The 19,389-nt window shown below is 40.6% G+C and overlaps 1 protein-coding gene across 1 annotated transcript in view; it reads left to right on the forward strand.

The window, feature by feature from the left end:
- The window catches only part of FMNL3 (formin like 3), a 181,707-nt gene that overhangs the window by 115,701 nt on the left and 46,617 nt on the right, over positions 1-19,389 (forward strand). Inside the window, 5 exon segments of the mRNA XM_070740659.1 lie at positions 6,205-6,357; positions 8,988-9,096; positions 11,179-11,255; positions 15,163-15,256; positions 18,063-18,137. Of these exon segments, the coding sequence (XP_070596760.1) occupies positions 6,205-6,357; positions 8,988-9,096; positions 11,179-11,255; positions 15,163-15,256; positions 18,063-18,137 (508 nt within the window).

The following is a 19,389-nucleotide window of genomic DNA, read 5'->3' on the forward strand; positions in this document are numbered from 1 at the left end:
TCGTCTGCCTTTAATAAATATTTTTTTAATAAACTTTAATTAATAAACATGGTGAGTAATAATCTGAATGGTTGCTAAGGGAATGGAAAATTGCAATTTAGGGGTTTAAAGTGTTAAGGGAAGGCTTGTGATACTGTTCATAGCCAAAAATAGTGTATTGACTTCCGCATTGCTACTTCACGGAAATTCAACTTTCGCGGGCGGTCTCAGAACGCATCCCCCGTGAAAAGCGAGGGGACACTGTATATAAAAAACAACACACAATCGAATCATTTTCCGTGTATAAAATTTTTTATTTTTTCTCCACCTCAAAAAAACATACATAAATGAAAACACAACATCACTGCCTGCCATTATATATATATATAATGAAAATAGAATTTTAGGATTTTTCGTTTATTTCTTTTTAGATAAGAAAATGTTACTGGGCTTTTCATAGTGATGGCTTTCTTATTTGCTTTCTTTCTATGTGTCTGAATCTGCATACAAACACACACACGCAATTATGGTGCATTAAATCTATTTTCTTTTTCAATATTTTATTAGTATTTATTTCAATAAAAATTAAAAGAAAAAGGTAGAAAAAAAGAAGTAAAACGGAAAGAAAACATAGTACAGTATAATGATTTTAGCCCTTCTTTCTGTCAAGTAATTGCCATCTTACTCTTTCCCCATCCTTTTAAACCCTTTTTAACCCCTTAATCCATAAATCATGCAATAAATTCCTTATCCAACTGAGGAATGCTAAGCTTTTAGGCCAAAGAGATCTCAAGCTATCAGTAGTGCTTTAGTTAGATCATTTTAGATCAGTGATTATTGAAACTTTGGGGCTCAGACTGTCAAACGTTTGGAAAATGTGTAACTTGACTCTGCTTACAGGTCATCCCAGGTACAGGATCTCCTGCTTGAGTATGGGGTTGGACTAGAAGACCTCCAAGGTCCCTTCCAACTCTGTTATTCTATTATCTATCTCCCCTGCCCCATTTAGTCCACCCTAAAGAGCAGCACTCAGTGGCATGCCAAGACTGGACCTGAAGTAGAGGCCAGACTTTGACTTTAGCCCTGACTGCCATTGCTGCTACTCAAAATGTTCTGTCGGGCTCTCTGGTAGAATCCTCCCAAAAATTCACAGGTACAAATTTCAGACACACACACATTTGAAAATTCAAAACAATGTTCTTTATAATGAAAATTCACTTAAACCAAGCCCTCTTTTGGTATAGCAAAGAGCACTAGTCTCCAAACAAACCGGTAATTTTTACAAGTCCCTTATCAGTTCTGTGATACTTAGCTTGCAGCTGTGAGGCAATTCACAGTCCTTCTTCTTTCACAAAGTGAAACACACTTTGCTCTGGTTTAGTTTCAAAGCGGGGGAAAATCAGCACACCAAGGTCGAAGTCAGCAAAGCAGGCACGAAAGATCAGATAATCCTCCACAATGGCCAAACCCACAGGCTGCTATTTATAGCAGCCTCACTAATTACCACAGCCCCACCCAACTACAGGTGGCCTCATTTTCTTTGATAATAATCTCTCAGTTGTTGCTGCCTATGCATCGTTCTCCGCATGCGTGGCTGTATCATTAACTCTTGTTCTAAATCCAAGGAGGAGCTAGGTAATTGATCTCCTTCTGAGCTGTCTGCCACACTCTCCTCCTCCCTGTCACTCATGTCTTCTTGGTCAGAGGAGCCTTCATCAGCAGATTCCACCGGGGACAAAACAGGCCTGCAGCATGTGGATGTCTCCCCCACATCCACAGCCTTGGGGCAGGAGCTGGGCCAGAGCTAAGCACAACACAAAATAGGCTAACTCATGATGTTTCCCAAGGTGTGTGTGCCTTAGGGAACATTACAACTGCTCCCATGGCTAGCGCTTCTCAGGATGTGCCACGCCACATCCCTTTAAGCCATGTTCTTTTCCTGTTGACAGGCAGTGGCAGGCAGCCACTTACCTCGCTACCCAGACGGTCCTCCGTAGCGGCGCATGTGTGTGTGCTCCTGACACATGCACACATGCATCCCTGCAAGATTTGGCCTCTGCGCATGAACAGCAAACCAAATCTTGCAAGATTTCGGCTACTTTTCCTGATATTTTTGCTTTCGTGTATGTGCAGAACGTGTGTGCGCTTTTGCACGGTTTATGGAAAAATCTACAAAATCTCGTGAGCACAAGTGAGATTTCGGCTATTTTCACCTATATTTTTGCTTCCGCGTATGCACAAAAGCAAAAAAAAAAAAGATGATTTTCGCCAGAAATTTATCGGTTGTGCTGTTCCCGGGCCATTTCCGCTACCTGGATGGCGTCCCCCCACATGGGAGGAGGAACCCATGACTGTTGAGAGGCCTATGTGGCCTAAAATTGCTCCAGGTTGCACAAGGCCTTCATTTTTGAAGAAGCTTCTGGGGATGCTTTTCTCTGGTCTTAAACCGGAGACTGCAAAAGCACCACCCACCCCGTTCTTGCATGATTTTGAGAGGTTCTGAAGTTTGCACAAGAGCACCTCTCATTCCTGCATTCATTCTGAAAATTGTGTGAGAATGGGGCATGTTTTCAAGAATAGTTGTCAAGTGATGATGGGCTCTGGCATGTCACCCAAAACATTGTAGCATGTTGCCTTTGACACACTTGCCATAGTTTGGCCATCACTTTTTTAGACTTTGGCTTTAGAAGTGGTGAGATGGACCCCTTCTCTCTTTTCCCATCCACTCATCCATCCATCCATCCATCTCCACACGCAACCACCCCTATTATCCCACACATATTCATACATACCTTCACATCAGGGGCATGTTCCAGTTAAATTTAGCTACCGATACGCATCCGTGCATGGGCAAATGTCCCACCATGCAATTTCATTTCTGCGCATGCCCAGGATGATATTACAAGCTGAAACACAACTGAGGAGCTTCTCAGCTGTGCTTTGGATGAAGAATAAAAGCCGGCATTAAGGCGAGGGCAGTCAGAAGAGCTTTTTACGACACGGAAACCCAGAAAAAAATAGCCAAGAATTATGTCATCACTGCATTCCTACCGATGTGGAGTTCTGGACCACAGTGATAGGAACCCACCACTGATTCACATGGTTTTTAATCTGTTGCAGTCTTTGTAACTGCATCCGAAGCAGTGGAAGTGATGTGCCGGTGCCTGGAGGCTGTTGGGGCCTGGATGGGTGTCAACAAGCTCAAACTCAACCCAGACAAGATGGAGTGGCTGTGGGTTTTCCCTCCCAAGGACAATTCCATCTGTCCATCCATCACCCTGGGGGGGGACTACTGACCCCCTCAGAGAGGGTTCGCAACTTGGGCATCCTCCTCGATCCACAGCTAACATTGGAACAACATCTTTCGGCTGTGGCGAGGAGGGCGTTTGCCCAGGTTCTCCTGGTGCACCAATTGCGGCCCTATGTGGACCGGGAGTCACTGCTCACAGTCGCTCATGCCCTCATTACCTCAAGGTTCGATTACTGCAATGCTCTCTACATTGGGCTACCTTTGAAAAGTGTTCGGAAACTTCAGATCGTGCAGAATGCAGCCGCGAGAGCCATCGTGGGGCTTCCCAGATTCGCTCACATTTCTACAACACTTCGTGGCCTGCACTGATTGCCGATTAGTTTCCGGTCACAATTCAAAGTGTTGGTTATGACCTTTAAAGCCCTACATGGCACTGGACCAGAACACCTCCATTGTTTTGCTGTTTGATTGATTGACTGTGTGCCTGTTTTTATATATATTGGGGTTGTTATGATTTTTTAAACTTAAAATTGTAATTAGATTGGTGGGCATTGGATTTCTTACTCTGTACTGTTTTTATTATTGTTGTGAGCCGCCCTGAGCTTGCGGAGAGGGGCGGCATATAAATCCAATAAATCTAATCTAATCTAACCGCCTTCTACCGCATGAATCGCAGCGACCGATAAGGTCCCACAGAGTTGGCCTTCTCCAGGTCCCGTCGACTAAACAATGTCATTTGGCGGGCCCCAGGGGAAGAGCCTTCTCTGTGGCAGCCCCGGCCCTCTGGAATCAACTCCCCCCCGGAGATTAGAACTGCCCCCACCCTCCTTGTCTTTCGTAAGCTACTCAAGACCCACCTATATCGCCAGGCATGGGGGAAATGAGACACCTTCCCCAGGCTTTTATACTTTATGATTGGTATGTAGGTGTTGTTTGGTTTTAAATTATAGGGTTTTATATGTCTTTTTCTCTTTTAATATTAGATTTGTTCCACTGTAACATTGTTTTTATTATTGTTGTGAGCCGCCCCGAGTCTTCGGAGAGGGGCGGCATACAAATCTAGTAAATAATAATAATAATAATAATAATAATAATAATAATAATAATTATTATTATTATTATTATTATTATCCTAAGGTTCTCGCTTAAGTTCACCAATGCCTGTCAATCCAGGTCAAGGGCAAGTAAAAAAGAAAACCAACTTTGGGTATTCTGTTCCAAAGCTCATCTTTTAAAACAGTACAGTGAGATCTCCATAGCTAAAATGAAATTAATTTGGGAAAAGAAGACAGAAGAAGTAAGGGAAGATAACCATCATGCCCATAGTATAAATCATTTTAGAAACATAAATAGAACTAAAGGTAGTCATTATATGTTTGAATAGGATCTTGTGTTTCATAACAAAAGCAGAGAGACAAGCAAGTATAGCTTGACCTAGTCCTAGATATACATTTGAGGGGGTGGCTGATTAAGGACAAAATCTCAGATATTGGGAAGGTATCAGAGGTAAGTGAAAAGCACTCCCCCCTCCCTCAGATATTTGCTGTTTTTCTTCCAATTGTCCAGTATCTTCATTTTGAAATCAGTGATCTAGCCAAAAAAAGTAGGTAGGTGAAACTTGCATTTTTAGCTTTTCCATTCTTGAAATACAGTAATACCTCTAGATACGAGTTTAATTCGTTCCAGAAGGGAGCTTGTATGTTGAACAACTTGTATCTGGAACAAATGGCTTTAGACTTTGTTTTCCCCTCCGAGATAACCAGAAGCAAGGATTCTTGCGCCACCTAGTGGACGCTCGGCTCGTATCCCGAATTTGAGCTTGGGTCTGGAACAGAAATTTCTCTCCTCTCATGGCTCGTAACTTAGAATACTCGCATGTGGAGCAGCTCGTATCTAGAGGTACTACTGTATAAAAGAATTGAGCAGATCTAATTGAGCGCACCATTGTGCAAATGGCTTATATTTGGATTTGAATTGTATTAGAAAAAGTGTGATTTAGGGGGATTATTGAACTTTTATCAAAATATAAGGATTTACCAAAGCTGCTGTATGAGGAAAAAGTCAGAATTCTGTGACTGAAAAAGGCCGAAATCTAGAAAGGATTTGTAGATCTTTAACCCTCAGAAATAGTCTAAAACAAGAGGATTTTTCATATAACTTCATTGCAGGTTGTTTAGGACAGTGTTTCCCAACCTTGGCAACTTGAAGATATCTGGACTTCAACTCCCAGAAGTCCCCCAGCCAGCATTCGCTGGCTGGGGAATTATGGGAGTTGAAGTCCAAATATCTTCAAATTGCCAAGGTTGCGAAACACTGGTTTAGAACTCCAAAGTCCATTTTTGCATTGGTCTATTAAATAGACCAGGCTTAATATTCTTCACAGATTTAAAGAACATTGTAAAAACGACTTACGAAAAAGCATCCCTTTGGGAAAACCATTTCTCCCTTTAAACTAAGAACTTCCTTCAGCTTCAGTTGCTCTAGAAATCTATTATAAAACAGTAACTCCATCCAGAATTCAGCACAAATGGAACCAGCTGTTCCCAAGATATATGCCTGAAATTGAGCTCTCTAGAGTCGTATCCTAATGCAAACACCATAATCTATGAAGGAGAACTGACTGCAGGCCAAATAGCACAAGGTGATGCCAGAAAAGGCCATATTTAAGACAAATTCATCCTCCCACCCCATGGTGTGTAATATACTTACCGTTGCTTCTGTATTGGCATAACCATACTATAAAATTGCCCTGGGAATTTTTGTGTGTGCAGCAATGATTTCTGTATGCTGAGATTTTACTTACAGAGAGGACATTCGATGGTCCACTCACACCTTGTTGTGTTCCATGTTGCTGACTTGTGGCTTGCAGAAACACCCTCCCTTTGGGGAATGCAGAGCTTTTGACCCCTCCGTGCCAGCTTTTGCCCTAAAAGCTTCCCTGTGTGTATGGTGTATGTTCCCTGTCTGCCCTCCAGGTTTGATTTTGAGGGTCTGGAAAATAGCGAGGATGGAGCGCTAGAGAAGCTGAAATCTTGGAGCAGGTCCATAGAGGATCTGCAGCACCCCAGCACCCTGTCTGCTCCCTACGCCAACAGTCTTGCTCGCTCTGCGCGCCAGTCTGCTCTCCGGTATGTACCTCTCTCTTGCCGCCAACCTCCAGTATGTTACCCTGTTCAGCGGTGCTACTTATACAGTAATAAACCTGCCCTGCTTTCTGCCCTCCAGGGGATGCCGTGTGCTGATTTCTTCTTCCCACTCCCACTCTTCCCCCTTGATGTTCCTCTGTGGGTAGCTGGCCGGGTCTCCTCTCTGCTCCAGGCCTTGTCCTTTGCCCTGCTCTGTTTGCCTGTCTTTGCTGGGTCTCCAGTTCTCTCTCTTTCTCTCTGTCCTTATTACCTTGGTAAGTATTCTTGAATTGGGTGCCATGGGCAGCATACAGGGATGTACATCTCAGGCCAGGTACTGGCCTGTGTGCATGCAGATATGTGTGGACAGGTGGACCAGAGTCCATGGCAGATCTTTTTGTCTTGAAGGCAAGTGGGTAGTTGAGGAGGCCCACAAGGATTGAGAGGCAGGGTTAACTTGTGCCCTGAAAGCCAACTTGCTCAGGCTAAAAGAAGCCCTAAGAAAATCAGCTGTTTTTACAAGATCGAACCCTCGTGGGAGTTTATTCTTGCATCTAAAAAAAAAGAGTCTAGCCATCTGCTGTGATGGCACTGGTACCCTCAGGGATAATAAATAAACTGTTGCTGCAATGATAATATGAAGGATAGGCAAATAGATACCGTCCAAAAAGTTTGGTTTTCCACTCTCATCTATCCCAATCAAGCATGATGAGCAAGGGATTGTGGGGACCATAATTCAAAATATATGGTAGGCAGTAGAATGCCTTTATTACAGAGGTCTTCGAACGTGGCAACTTTAAGACTTGTGGGCTTCAACACCCAGAATTCTCTGGGACTGGCTAGAGAATTCTGGGAGTTGAAGTCCACAAGTCTTAAAGTTGCCACGTTTGGGGACCCCTGCCTTATTGGATAATAATAACCATACTAGCTCTGAAAGATCTAGTGCAGGGATAGGCACAGTTGGCTCTTCAATGACTTGTGGACTTCAACTCCCAGAATTCCTGAGCCCCATCATGTTAGCTGGTTGAAGTCCACATGTCATAGAAGAGCCAACTTTGCCTACCCCTAGTCTAGTGTATTCCTGCCTCTCATTCAAGACTGAAGGTTGGATCATCTTACTTTACAAGAAGGGAAAGGAATAGAATTGAATACTTGAGGAGAAAAAGTAAACTTTATCATGATAACTCCTGCAGTGAAACATTCTTGTCTAGCGATGACCTCTGAGTTTCTCTCTGTCACACAGATGTTTAGGTTACATGCCATATTTTTGAGAACTAACTAGTTTCTCTATTCCTCATGGAAGACATTATTTTCTTCCAAATTTGGATCATTTTCCATCAGCAAAGATCTAATTTGCTCTCTTGGTTTACATATACACACACACACACACACACACACACATATACATACACACATATATATACACATATATATATACACATATATATATACACACATATATATACACATATATATACATATATATACATACATACATACATACATACATACAGTGATACCTCGTCTTACGAACCCCTCGTCATATGAACTTTTCGAGATTCAAACCCTGGGTTTAAGATTTTTTGCCTCTTCTACCAAACTATTTTTCACTTTACGAACCCAAGCTGCCACTACTGGGATGCCCCGCCTCTGGACTTCCGTTGCCAGCCAAAGGCTCCCCTTGCTGGGAAACCCCACCTCCGGACTTCCGTTACCATTGAAGCGCCCGTTTTTGCGATGCTGCAATTTCACCGAGGCTCCCCTCACTGGGAAACCCCACCTCCGGACTTCCGTTGTCTGCAAAGCGCCTGTTTTTGCACTGCTGGGATTCCCCTGCAGCACTGCAAAAACACAGAAGTCTGGAGGTGGGGTTTCCCATGGAGGGGAGCTTCAGGAGAATCCCAGCAGCGCAAAAACGGGCGCTTTGGCTGGCAAAAAGGGTGAGTTTTGGGCTTGCATGCATTAAGCGCTTTTCCTTTGATTCCTATGGGAAACATTGTTTCGTCTTACGAACTTTTCACCTTAAGAACCTCGTCCCGGAACCAATTAAGTTTGTAAAACAAGGTATCACTGTATTGCTTAATTGCTTTGGTTTGGGTTTTTCTGATTTGGGCTGATAAACAACAAAACAAAACATGTGCCTTCATCTTGCTAAAGTAACATTTTGGGATGTTTAAGGGTTTTTTTCTCCCCCTCCACCTAATAGAAACAGATAACATTAGGGAAATAAAGCAGGGGGGGGGAAATCCCCTGAATGGCTTGAAGTTGCTTCCAAGAAAAAAAATATTTTGTTTTCTACCTATCTGCCTACCAAACCTATCTGCCTACCAAAACAGGCAAAAATAGAGAAAGAGCGGATAGCTGCAGGATGCCCTCCAATTGGCGATTCTAGAAGCCTTCAGTCTTTAGAACATCTGCTCTCAGATTGCAAGGAAGGTACTGAGGCCACCCAGCCTTTTCTCTCCCCAAAGGAAAACATACATCTTGGGGGAAATCTCCTGACAGAAGCCGGTGGTTCTAATTTCAGTGTTCCTTCTTAGCTGTGGCTGTGAGCTCATCTTTGGCAAGTGGAGGCATTCTTCTGGAGAGGTTACTGCTTCTTGCTAAACGTAGGGTTCTCTTCTCTCTGCCAGATACACCACCCTTCCCAGCAGGAAAGCTCTGAAGAACTCACGGCTGGTGAGCCAGAAGGACGATGTGCACGTGTGCATCTTGTGTTTACGAGCCATCATGAACTATCAGGTATCACTGGCTTTGAGCTGGGATAGGGATTCTTGGGAGTGCTTGGCTGTGGTGAAATTGGACTTTTGCCGTCTTAGAATCAATAATTTTAAATTTGTGTATGCATTTCATTACATTTTAATTTGGTTTTGCCTCAGGAGAACTTTTGGCTTGAACACCTTAGAGGTTTTTTGAGGGGGGCAGGAAGAGAAAACAGGGTGGGAATTCAGTCTTATTGTTACTTTTGCTGGCACAGCACCTCCTGCTGGTCATTTTTTTCCTCTTCCCAAGCTTTTCCCCCACTTAACCTCGGTTGGTTTTTGCTCTCCAAGCAATGTAGCATCCTCTAAAGCAGTGTTTCCCAACCTTGGCAACTTGAAGATATCTGGACTTCAACTCCCAGAATTCTCCAGCCAGCAAATGCTGGCTGGGGAATTCTGGGAGTTGAAGTCCAAATATCTTCAATTTGCCAAGGTTGGGAAACACTGCTCTAAAGTCAGCACCAGCAAAGAATTTCACTTAGCTATTTCACTTAAAAGTTCCGTTCTGTCTAAAGAATTTACTTGAAAATGGAGTGTTCACAAAATGGGGAACACCTCCATTAAATAGTGTATTTCCAAAAAGATATCTGGGGTAGTGGGTTGATATGACTACTCTTTGTTAAATTAATACAGTTTTCTTTTTCTTTTACTTCTCCCTACCTGTTATCTGAGTATTCTGTATGATAATTTGTAGTTCTCTAACTATGCACCAGGTTTATGTGTAACAAAGCTATGCTACACGTAACATTTTAGAGGACTTAATAATTAGTTTATTTATATGAAATGTCTTTTTTTTTTAAAAAAAATCATATAGGCTTGCCTACTCACCATGACAGCCAGGGTGGGTTCTAACTTACCTCACTGTTGGTTTGCCTCCTCCCGTGCTGTGTGGGCGCGCTCTGTTCATGCATAGTGCTGAAAAATCAGCTTCTGCACATGCACAGAAGCAAAAAACAGCTGCATGTGCACAGAAGCTAAAAACAAGATGGCGCCTGTGGTGTTGCCATGAGAGCCAGTTTGGGGGCGTGGCCAGTCAGCTAGTGCTCCAGGTTTGGTGAGCAGGAGGAAATTCCCGATACCAGTTCTAAAGTAGTGGTCCGAACTGGGAGGAAACCACCTCTGGTGACATCCCTTTTCAAGATAATTAGCTTAATGCAGAATACAGAAATATATTAATTAAAGGAAGCCAATAATAATAATAATAATAATAATAATAATAATAATAATAGTAATAGTAATAATAATAATAATAACAATGATGATGTCACGAGGGGCAAAAAAAAGGAAACTGTTTACATCTACTTTACATAAACACCTTTCTCGGTATTTCTCCATACCTTTTTATTGTTGCAAACCATCTTTGTTTCGAACACATTTGCACAGTGCTTCATACACTGTTATTTGTTGTTTACATTTCTCACTTGTCTCTTCTTTTAACCACCTCTCTCTGTACACACTACGTGTCTAAAATGTAATTTAATTTAATTTAATTTAATTTAATTTAATTTAATTTAATTTAATTTAATTTAATTTAATTTAATTTAATTTAATTTAATTTAATTTAATTTAATTTAATTTAATTTAATTTAATTTAATTTAATTTAATTTAATTTAATTTAATTTAATTTAATTTAATTTAATTTAATTTAATTTAATTTAATTTAATTTAATTTAATTTACATATGCCATCCAATCCCATGGGACTCAGGGCAGTTTACAACAATAAAATAGTACAATATTACAATAAAGTCAAATATAAAACAGTAAAAAACAATAGAGATTCTCAGTCATCCAGGTCCCAAAGGTGCTTTCTCAAAAGGCAATTGGACTTTGTTTTTCCTTGAAGATGTTTCACTTATCATCCAAGAAGTTTCTTCAGTTCTGACAGAACTGAAGAAGCTTCTTGGATGAGAAGTGAAACATATTCAAGGAAAAACAACTGCCTTTTGAGAAAGCACCATTGGGACTGTAGACAAGTATGTTACATCTTAAATAAGGTTATCTGTTTAGTTGACTGTTTCTTATAACTTCTCATATTTATATAAATTCCTCTCCCTTCCAGTATGGATTCAATTTGGTCATGTCGCATCCCCACGCTGTTAATGAGATTGCTCTCAGTTTGAACAATAAAAACCCCAGGTAAGACAACTTTATTTATACACAATGAACCTCATGAAAATGAAGATCATTGTTTAATTTTTGATATAGCGTACTAAGGCTTCTAGAGCGCAGTTTACATGGACTGTATTAATATTGGAAAAGGAGACCAATGTTAAGAGTATTTGATTGATTTTGTGTTTCCGATATTGTGGGAATACAAGTTTTCTGATAAATTTAGAAAGCATTATCTTCCAAACTCTACTAGAAGTGCAGTCTTCTGGGTTCTTTTTAAAAAGGCAAATAAGTATTTACTGAACAAGTTAAAAGTGACTTAGAAGTGTTGTGTCCCCTGGCGTGAGGCCAAACAAATATTTATTTTGACTTACTGTTTCTGCTAATCAGGCAGAGTGAGCAGGTTTGTGCAATATCACAATCATTTATAATACCTTTATAGCAAGAGTAATATTATGGTGATATTTTTTTTCCTTTTCAGCAGTGGTACATTTTTCAAACTGCCTTCAACTCTGAAAAAACTAAACAATACTGTAATGTGGCCTATCTCCAGCTAGTAAATCTGATTTCAAACACATGTTAATTTGCAAAGCAGATGTGCGTTTGTTTTGCAGTATGTCACTATTGTTTGGTCTTACTGAAAGCTCTGTATATATCCAGAAATACTGCCTAGCTGAATTGTTAATGTAAATTCATCGGTTACCTAAACTCTCCAGCAAAGTTACTTGATCGTATCTTAAATCAGTTCAGCAGTATTCCTTGGCATTAAACGATGGTTGGATGCACATATGGAGAACAGCAGGCATGTGAGCAAGTCTTGTCTATGGCAACTTTTGATATGTTCTATAAATTAATATTTATGATGATAACCATAACTGTAGTTTCTTTACAGCTCAGGGATTTCCCCCTCCCTTTCTTTCTGTGCAGATGACACAATTTTGTATCTTGTAATTATTTCCTTTCTTGATCCTTAAAAGTTAAAGCATGGTGTGGGACTGGTTTATTTGTTGGGACCAGAGTTGACAGGTTCTGACCAGTTCTGGAGAAACGGTAGCATAAATTTTGAGTAGTTTGGAGAACCGGTGTCTGGCCCCACCCCATCTGTTCTCTGCCTCCCGAAACCCAGCTGATCGGGAGGAAATAGGGATTTTGCAGTAACCTTCCCCTGGAGTGGGGTGGGAATGGAGATTTTGCAGTGTTTATTTATTTATTTATTTATTTATTTATTTATTATTTATTAAAATTGTATGCCACCCCTCTCCGCAGACTCGGGGCGGCTCACAGCAACAAAAAACAATATATAATACAAATTCAATCATTAGAAAGCTAAAAACCCATAATTTAAAAAACATGCACACAGCATACCATACATAAACAGTATAGGCCTGGGGAAGTTATCTCAGTTGCCCCATGCCTGACGGCAGAGGTGGGTTTTAAGGAGTTTACAAAAGGCAAGGAGGGTGGGGGCAGTTCTAATCTCAGGGGGGAGCTGGTTCCAGAGAGTTGGGGCCGCCACAGAGAAGGCTCTTCCCCTGGGATCCGCCAAACGACATTGTTTAGTCGACGGGACCCGGAGAAGGCCAACTCTGTAAGACCTAATCGGTCGCTGGGATTCGTGCGGCAGAAGGCGGTCCCGGAGATATTCTGGTCCTTCCTCTGCCACGCACACAAAGCCATGCCCACCAAGCCATACCATGCCCACCAAGCCACGTCCACAGAACCAGAAGTTTTTAAAAAATGAATCCCACCACTGGTTGGGACCCCTCCTTCCAAACACATCTACCCGTTCGATCTGGTAGGAGACATAGTTCCTGCCACTTAAGGAATGTCATCTTGGGGACCCAGGAAACAAGCTTTTTCTGTTATGGTGCCCACCCTTTGGAACCTCCTCCTTCCAGAATTAGATGGCCCTGACTCTGCTGGCCTTTCACAAGACATGGGAGTCAGTTTGTCAGAGTCCACAGGATATGGTTATTTTAACCTTGGTTGACAATTACTTATTTTGTTTTGTTGATGGTTTTATTTTCTAACTGTTCTTAATCACCCAAAGACATCATGGTGTAATGGTTGCCATATACATTGGGAGGGAGGGGGAAGCAAATTTTTGGCAGATCTGATTTTTTCATTAATTAATCTAATACTACATTCTCCTGATTTGAGGAACCACTAGTAATCAGTTAGTAACTATGCACTGCATTCCACCAAAATTGGGGGGGGGGGGGGTGTTCCCTAATAAAAGAGGTCTAGCCGAACTAATTCACTGAACTCTACCAAATACACTATAATAGTCTTCCTTGTAAGAGATCAGACTTCTGGTATTTTCTACCCTATCTGGCATTGGCTTTCCCAGGTTTCAAAAAGAATTCTTTCCTATCCCTACTGAGATATGCAAAGAACTGAATATGTGTAGGGTTTTATTTTTCTTTGCACTGTGAAATATGTGCTGTAGTCCAGTATGCAGATCTAGTGTCTACTATGATGGTTATAGGAATCTGGCTTCAATGTTTACAAAATCTCCCAAGCTTTCTTTAAGATATATTGGGGAAAACACACAATTCATTGATGTACTTTACATATAAAATGTCCTCTCGTGGTTCAGAACATGTTAAGGGGAAAGGCAGACCCTCAGTTAGACAAAGTAATGGTCAGATTTAATGCATGGTGACATATCTTATTTATTTATTTATTTATTTATTTATTTATTTATTATTTATTTATTTATTTATTTATTTATTAATTATTTAGATTTGTATGCCGCCCCTCTTTTGATTTTAAAGAGCAGCCTCAACAATGGCATACAGTAATTGCAAATGGGGAAGGTGTTTATTTTTCTAATAGGAATTATCAAATGCTGAGCAACAGATGGAGTCTACCTTCATGTTGCGATATTCCCAGGACCAATAATAACACAAAACTCCACATTAGAGTTAGTGCTATGTGTATTTATCGATTGATTCAATTTCTATGCCACCCTTCTCCTGAGACTGTGTGGTCAGAATGAAAATACAGATAGTCTTTGACTTACAACAGTTCATTTATTGACCGTTCAAAGTTACAACGGCACTGGAAAAAGTGATTTATGGTCCTTTTCACGCTTTCATAATTGCAGCATCCATCCCCATTGTCATGAGATTAAAATTCGGACACTTGGCAACTGATTCATATTTATGACTGCTGCTTTGTCCTGGGGTGAGATGATCACCTTTTCTGGCCTTCTTACAAGCAAAGTCAATGGAGAAGTCAGATTCACTTAACAACCATGATACTAACTTAACAATAGCAGTGATTCACTTAACAACAGTGGAAAAAAGATCGTAAAAAGAGGCAAAATTTACTTCACAAATGTTTTGCTCAACAACAGAAATTCTGGGCTCAATTGTGAGTAGTACCTGTACTACTCTTTTCAGATGATCCATCCTTCCTTCCTTCCTTCCATCCATCCATCCATCCATCCATCCATCCATCCATCCCATCCCTCCCTCCCTCCCTCCTTCCTTGTAAATTTTCATTGAAGCTTTTACAATTTTTTAAAAACACAAATTAATAAAGAGTAAAACTCATTATAAGGAAGAAAAGAGAAAAAATCAAAAGAAATAGAAAGATGAATCTTCCAATTGTATTTGTAGTAAATATAAGCACAATTACAAAGGTATCTTTTACGCTATATTTACAAAAAAAAAAACCTCACTCTTTATTTTATCTTTTTTTTTTTTAGTAACTATCGAAACCACTAATCATAAGTGTATTTTTCTCTTTTGTGCAAAAAGTCTGGTAGGAGTTTCCAGTCAACCATAAATGAGGATATTGTTTTTTCTCTAATCAAAGAGGTTCTATCATCTTCACCAGCCATTTCTCTATTGTGGATTCCATGTTTTTTTTCCTAATTAGAAAATTAATTTTCCATTAGTTTTATGTCTCTTCTTTCTCTCCCCAGGACAAAAGCCCTGGTGTTAGAACTGCTGGCAGCTGTGTGTCTTGTGCGAGGCGGCCATGAGATCATTTTGGCTGCCTTTGAGAACTTCAAGGAGGTGAGGTTTCTTTTGTTATCTATTTGAAATCATGGGTATCAAACCCAGAGGATTGTGGATTTTGAAGTCCAACGCATCTGGAACACTAGATTGAGGAAGGGTATCCAAATGTAAGGCAGCAGATGGAAACGATGCTTAGATGGAAGGGCTTTGGTCACAACCCAGAGATAGATGCATATGAGGAGGGAGTGAAATAGAGAAAGACTGATGTGATGGATAGTAACCATTTACTTTTTTATATATACAGTGTTCCCTCGATTTTTGTGGGTTCAAACTTCGCGAATGGCCTATACCACGGTTTTTCAAAAAATATTAATTAAAAAATACTTCACAGTTTTTTTTCTATACCACGGGGTTTCCTGCATGGTGATGTCATACGTCATCACCAAACTAATAATCTTTGCAAACAAATAACAAAAAAATAATTATTATTGTTAATAAATAATGTTTATAAATATCAGGATCACTAAGTGTCTTATTCAATGGTGAGTAAATGATTGTTAAGGGAATGGGAAATGGTAATTTAGGGGTTTAAAGTGTTAAGGGAAGGCTTGTGATACTGTTCATAGCCAAAAATAGTGTATTTACTTCCGCATCTCTACTTCGCGGAAATTCGACTTTCGCGGGCGGTCTCGGAACGCATCCCCTGCGAAAAGCGAGGAAACACTGTATACACCAAATGAGAACCCAAGCCAAATCTACTGAAGTGGTTCATATTACTTTGGACAGAAGTCATCAATGCAGCCTGTCCGTCTTTTTGGTATTGCCTTGAGTCTCTGAGCAGAAATAGGCAGATAACACAAAGCTGAATCCATGATTTGACCTGGCCTGCATGCCACCTTATTTTGTTTATATACTCACTGCTGCTCACTTGCAGTCTCCAGATAACTTTCTTAAATGTCTCATTTTCAGAAGTTCAATTAGTGACTCTTAACTGCAGGATCTTTTTATGAGTAGCTCCTCAAAGAGCCTGACATCTTTCCAGGGGATGGGCTTCAAAATTTTTTGCAAGGGATCCTCTGCTTGGTCGCTTGGTAGGCAGGGCCATGGTGGGCGTGGCTTAGTTGGCCTCCTGCACCACGGTGGGTAGGGGTTGTTTTTGCCCGCCCCAGGCTACGTAGGCTTTTCTCGAGCCTCCAGGAGGGCGAAAAAGGCTCCGGAGGCGTTTTGGAGGCTGAAACATCCCCCTATCTGGCCTTCTTGAACATCCAGTAGGCCCATGTTTTGCCCTCCCCAAGACTTCACATGCGCCCTGCACTTACCCACATCTAAAATGGGCCATGTGATAACATGATAAGTTGGTGCAAAAATATTGGTAAAGAAATTGATATAGACACATGTGAAAATGTCTGGACCTCAAACTGGAAAATGACAAAATCGGTCTCGCTAAAAGAAAATCAAATCAAGATGTTTTATAGGTGGCACCTCCCACAGAACAGGATAACGAAAATGTTCCCTAAGACCTCTCCACTATGTTGGAAATGTAAGAAAGAAATAGGTTCCTATTATCATCAATAGTGGATGTGTAGTAGTTAAGCTTTATTGGAAAATGATAGAAAGAATAATAAAAGAAATAGTAAGACAGGAGATAGAAAAAACCCCAGAATTTTATTTACTGGGCATAACCAATCAGAAATATAAGAAAGAGATTCTACATCTAGTTATTCATATTTTGACGGCGGCCAGGATAGTATATGCGCAAAATTGGAATGGGGAAAACGTTCCCAAAGAAGAGGGGGTTATTAAGAAAATATTAGACTGCGCTGAAATGGATATGATGACAAGACGGTTAAAAGACCAAGAGGAAACAGAATTTTATGAGATATGGAACAAAGTGTATATATGGATAAATAAGAAGAAAAACTAAAAGTAAAAAGAATAAGAGAATTGTATAAGTAGGGATATGATTTAAAAGTTAGGTTAGAAGTAGTTTATATATGAAGACTTACTATATAAGGTAAAACAAATTTCTTCTTTTCATTTAAAGTAATGAGTTGATTTAAAGTGTTTTTAAGGTATTCTTTTTTCTGTATTGAAATTTTACTTCCAGAATGAGTGGGGAAGATGCAACCCCATTTCTATGTTAAATGTATGTTTGTCAGTTTTGTCTATTTTATGAAAATTAATAAAATTTATTGAAAATAAATAAATTAAATGGGCCATGTAGGGACTCCTGGAAGGAGAAGACTGGGTGGGGTCAGCCAGGAGTGGGATTTGGGGGTTCTCCAAACTGCACAGAATCTTAACTAGAGATTCTCCTGAACCCCTGGGAACCCCCAGCAGCCCACACCTGCCGCCCTGAGTCTAAGGAGAAGGGCGGCATAAAAATTGAATAAATAAATAAATCTTTCTTGTTGTGCATTCTTTGAATGATTCCTGAAGGATTTTTACATGGATCGTGTTTATTAGATGTTCCATTTGGCTGTCAATCCTGTCAAAACATTCAGAAGCTTGATCTAATAAAGAAAAGGCTAAAACGAATAAAGCTCCTGAAATGATTGAAGAAAAACTAGCAGGGCCCTCAAGGTGCATTTTAAAGGACAAGGAGCGTACCTGTAGTTCTGTGGAGATAACTCAAACACAATGCTTGTCCTCCTGTACACCCTGCTGATAACAAAGATCTCTTTCTCTGGGTATGTGACCAGAGAAAGAAATTTACTCTGGGAATGTGCATGAAAGTAACCACTGCCCAGCTATGTGGAGGAGCACTTATGGAAAAGTGTCGGCACCAATGGAATGAAATGTATTTGGCAGGCTCATCAAGACTGCAACTTGTTTATAATCTGGCCGTGTTTTCTTTTCATAGGTATGCAAAGAGCAGCATCGCTTTGAGAAACTGATGGAATATTTCCGTAATGAGGATAGCAATATTGACTTCATGGTAGGTAGTTTAAAAAAAAGGTGTTAGGAAAAAAAAATCTATGCAAGAACAGATTTGCTTTGGAATTGTGTGTAAGCCAGCTGCTCATTTGGACCAAGGAGGCGAGGAAACAAGTGACACGTACTCGATGTGTATTTTCTGTCTTGATCAACCTATCTATCTATCTATCTATCTATCTATCTATCTATCTATCTATCTATCTATCTATCTACCTCCTACCTACCTACCTACCTACCTACCTACCTACTTATTTGCTTGCTTGCTTGCTTGCTTGCTTGTTTACTTACTTACTTACTTACTTACTTACTTACTTACTTACTTACTTACTTACTTATTTACTTACTTACTTACTTACTTATTTACTTATTGATTGATTGATTGATTGATTGATTGGATTTCTATGCCGCCCCTCTCCGTAGACTCGGGGCGGCTAACAACAATGATAAAAACCAGCATGTAACAATCCAATTAATAAAACAACTAAAAACCCTTATAATAAAACCAAACATACACACAAACATACCATGCATAACTTGTAATGGCCTAGGGGGAAGGAATATCTTAACTCCCCCATGCCTGGTGGCATAAGTGAGTCTTGAGTAGTTTGCGAAAGACAGGGAGGGTGGGTGCAGTTCTAATCTCCAGGGGGAGTTGGTTCCAGAGGGCCGGGGCCGCCACAGAGAAGGCTCTTCCCCTGGGGCCCACCAAATGACATTGTTTAGTCGACGGGACCCGGAGAAGGCCAACTCTGTGGGACCTTATCGGTCACTGGGATTCGTGCGGTAGCAGGCGGTTCCGGAGGTAATCTGGTCCAATGCCATGTACAAGTCAAGGTGGTCCTTGTTTAGTGACTGATCAAAATTTTGATGCCCCTGCAAAAATGACTTACGACTGGTCCTCTCACTTACAATGTTGCGACATTTCCACTCACGTGATTATGGCAACTGTCACGCATGTACAATCCTGCGGTTATGTGATCGCCATTTGTGACCTTTCAAGCAAAGTCAATAGGGAAGGTTGCAAGTTGTGGTCACATGATGTCTCACTTAATGAGCACACACCTTAGTGATAAATTTTCTGATCCCTATTGCAGTTGTCAATTGAGGGTTAACTGTATTAACATGGATAATGTAGGGCTTCTGCTGTCTCTAACTATGCTTAACTTGCTTTCATGGATTCACCGCATGCAGGAGACCATAAGTCAATGGTGGAGCATATGCTTGGATTCCGAAAGTCATTGGTCATTTTAGGC

The sequence above is a fragment of the Erythrolamprus reginae genome, chromosome 2 (genome assembly GCF_031021105.1).
Source record: "Erythrolamprus reginae isolate rEryReg1 chromosome 2, rEryReg1.hap1, whole genome shotgun sequence".
Taxonomy (NCBI): domain Eukaryota; kingdom Metazoa; phylum Chordata; class Lepidosauria; order Squamata; family Dipsadidae; genus Erythrolamprus; species Erythrolamprus reginae.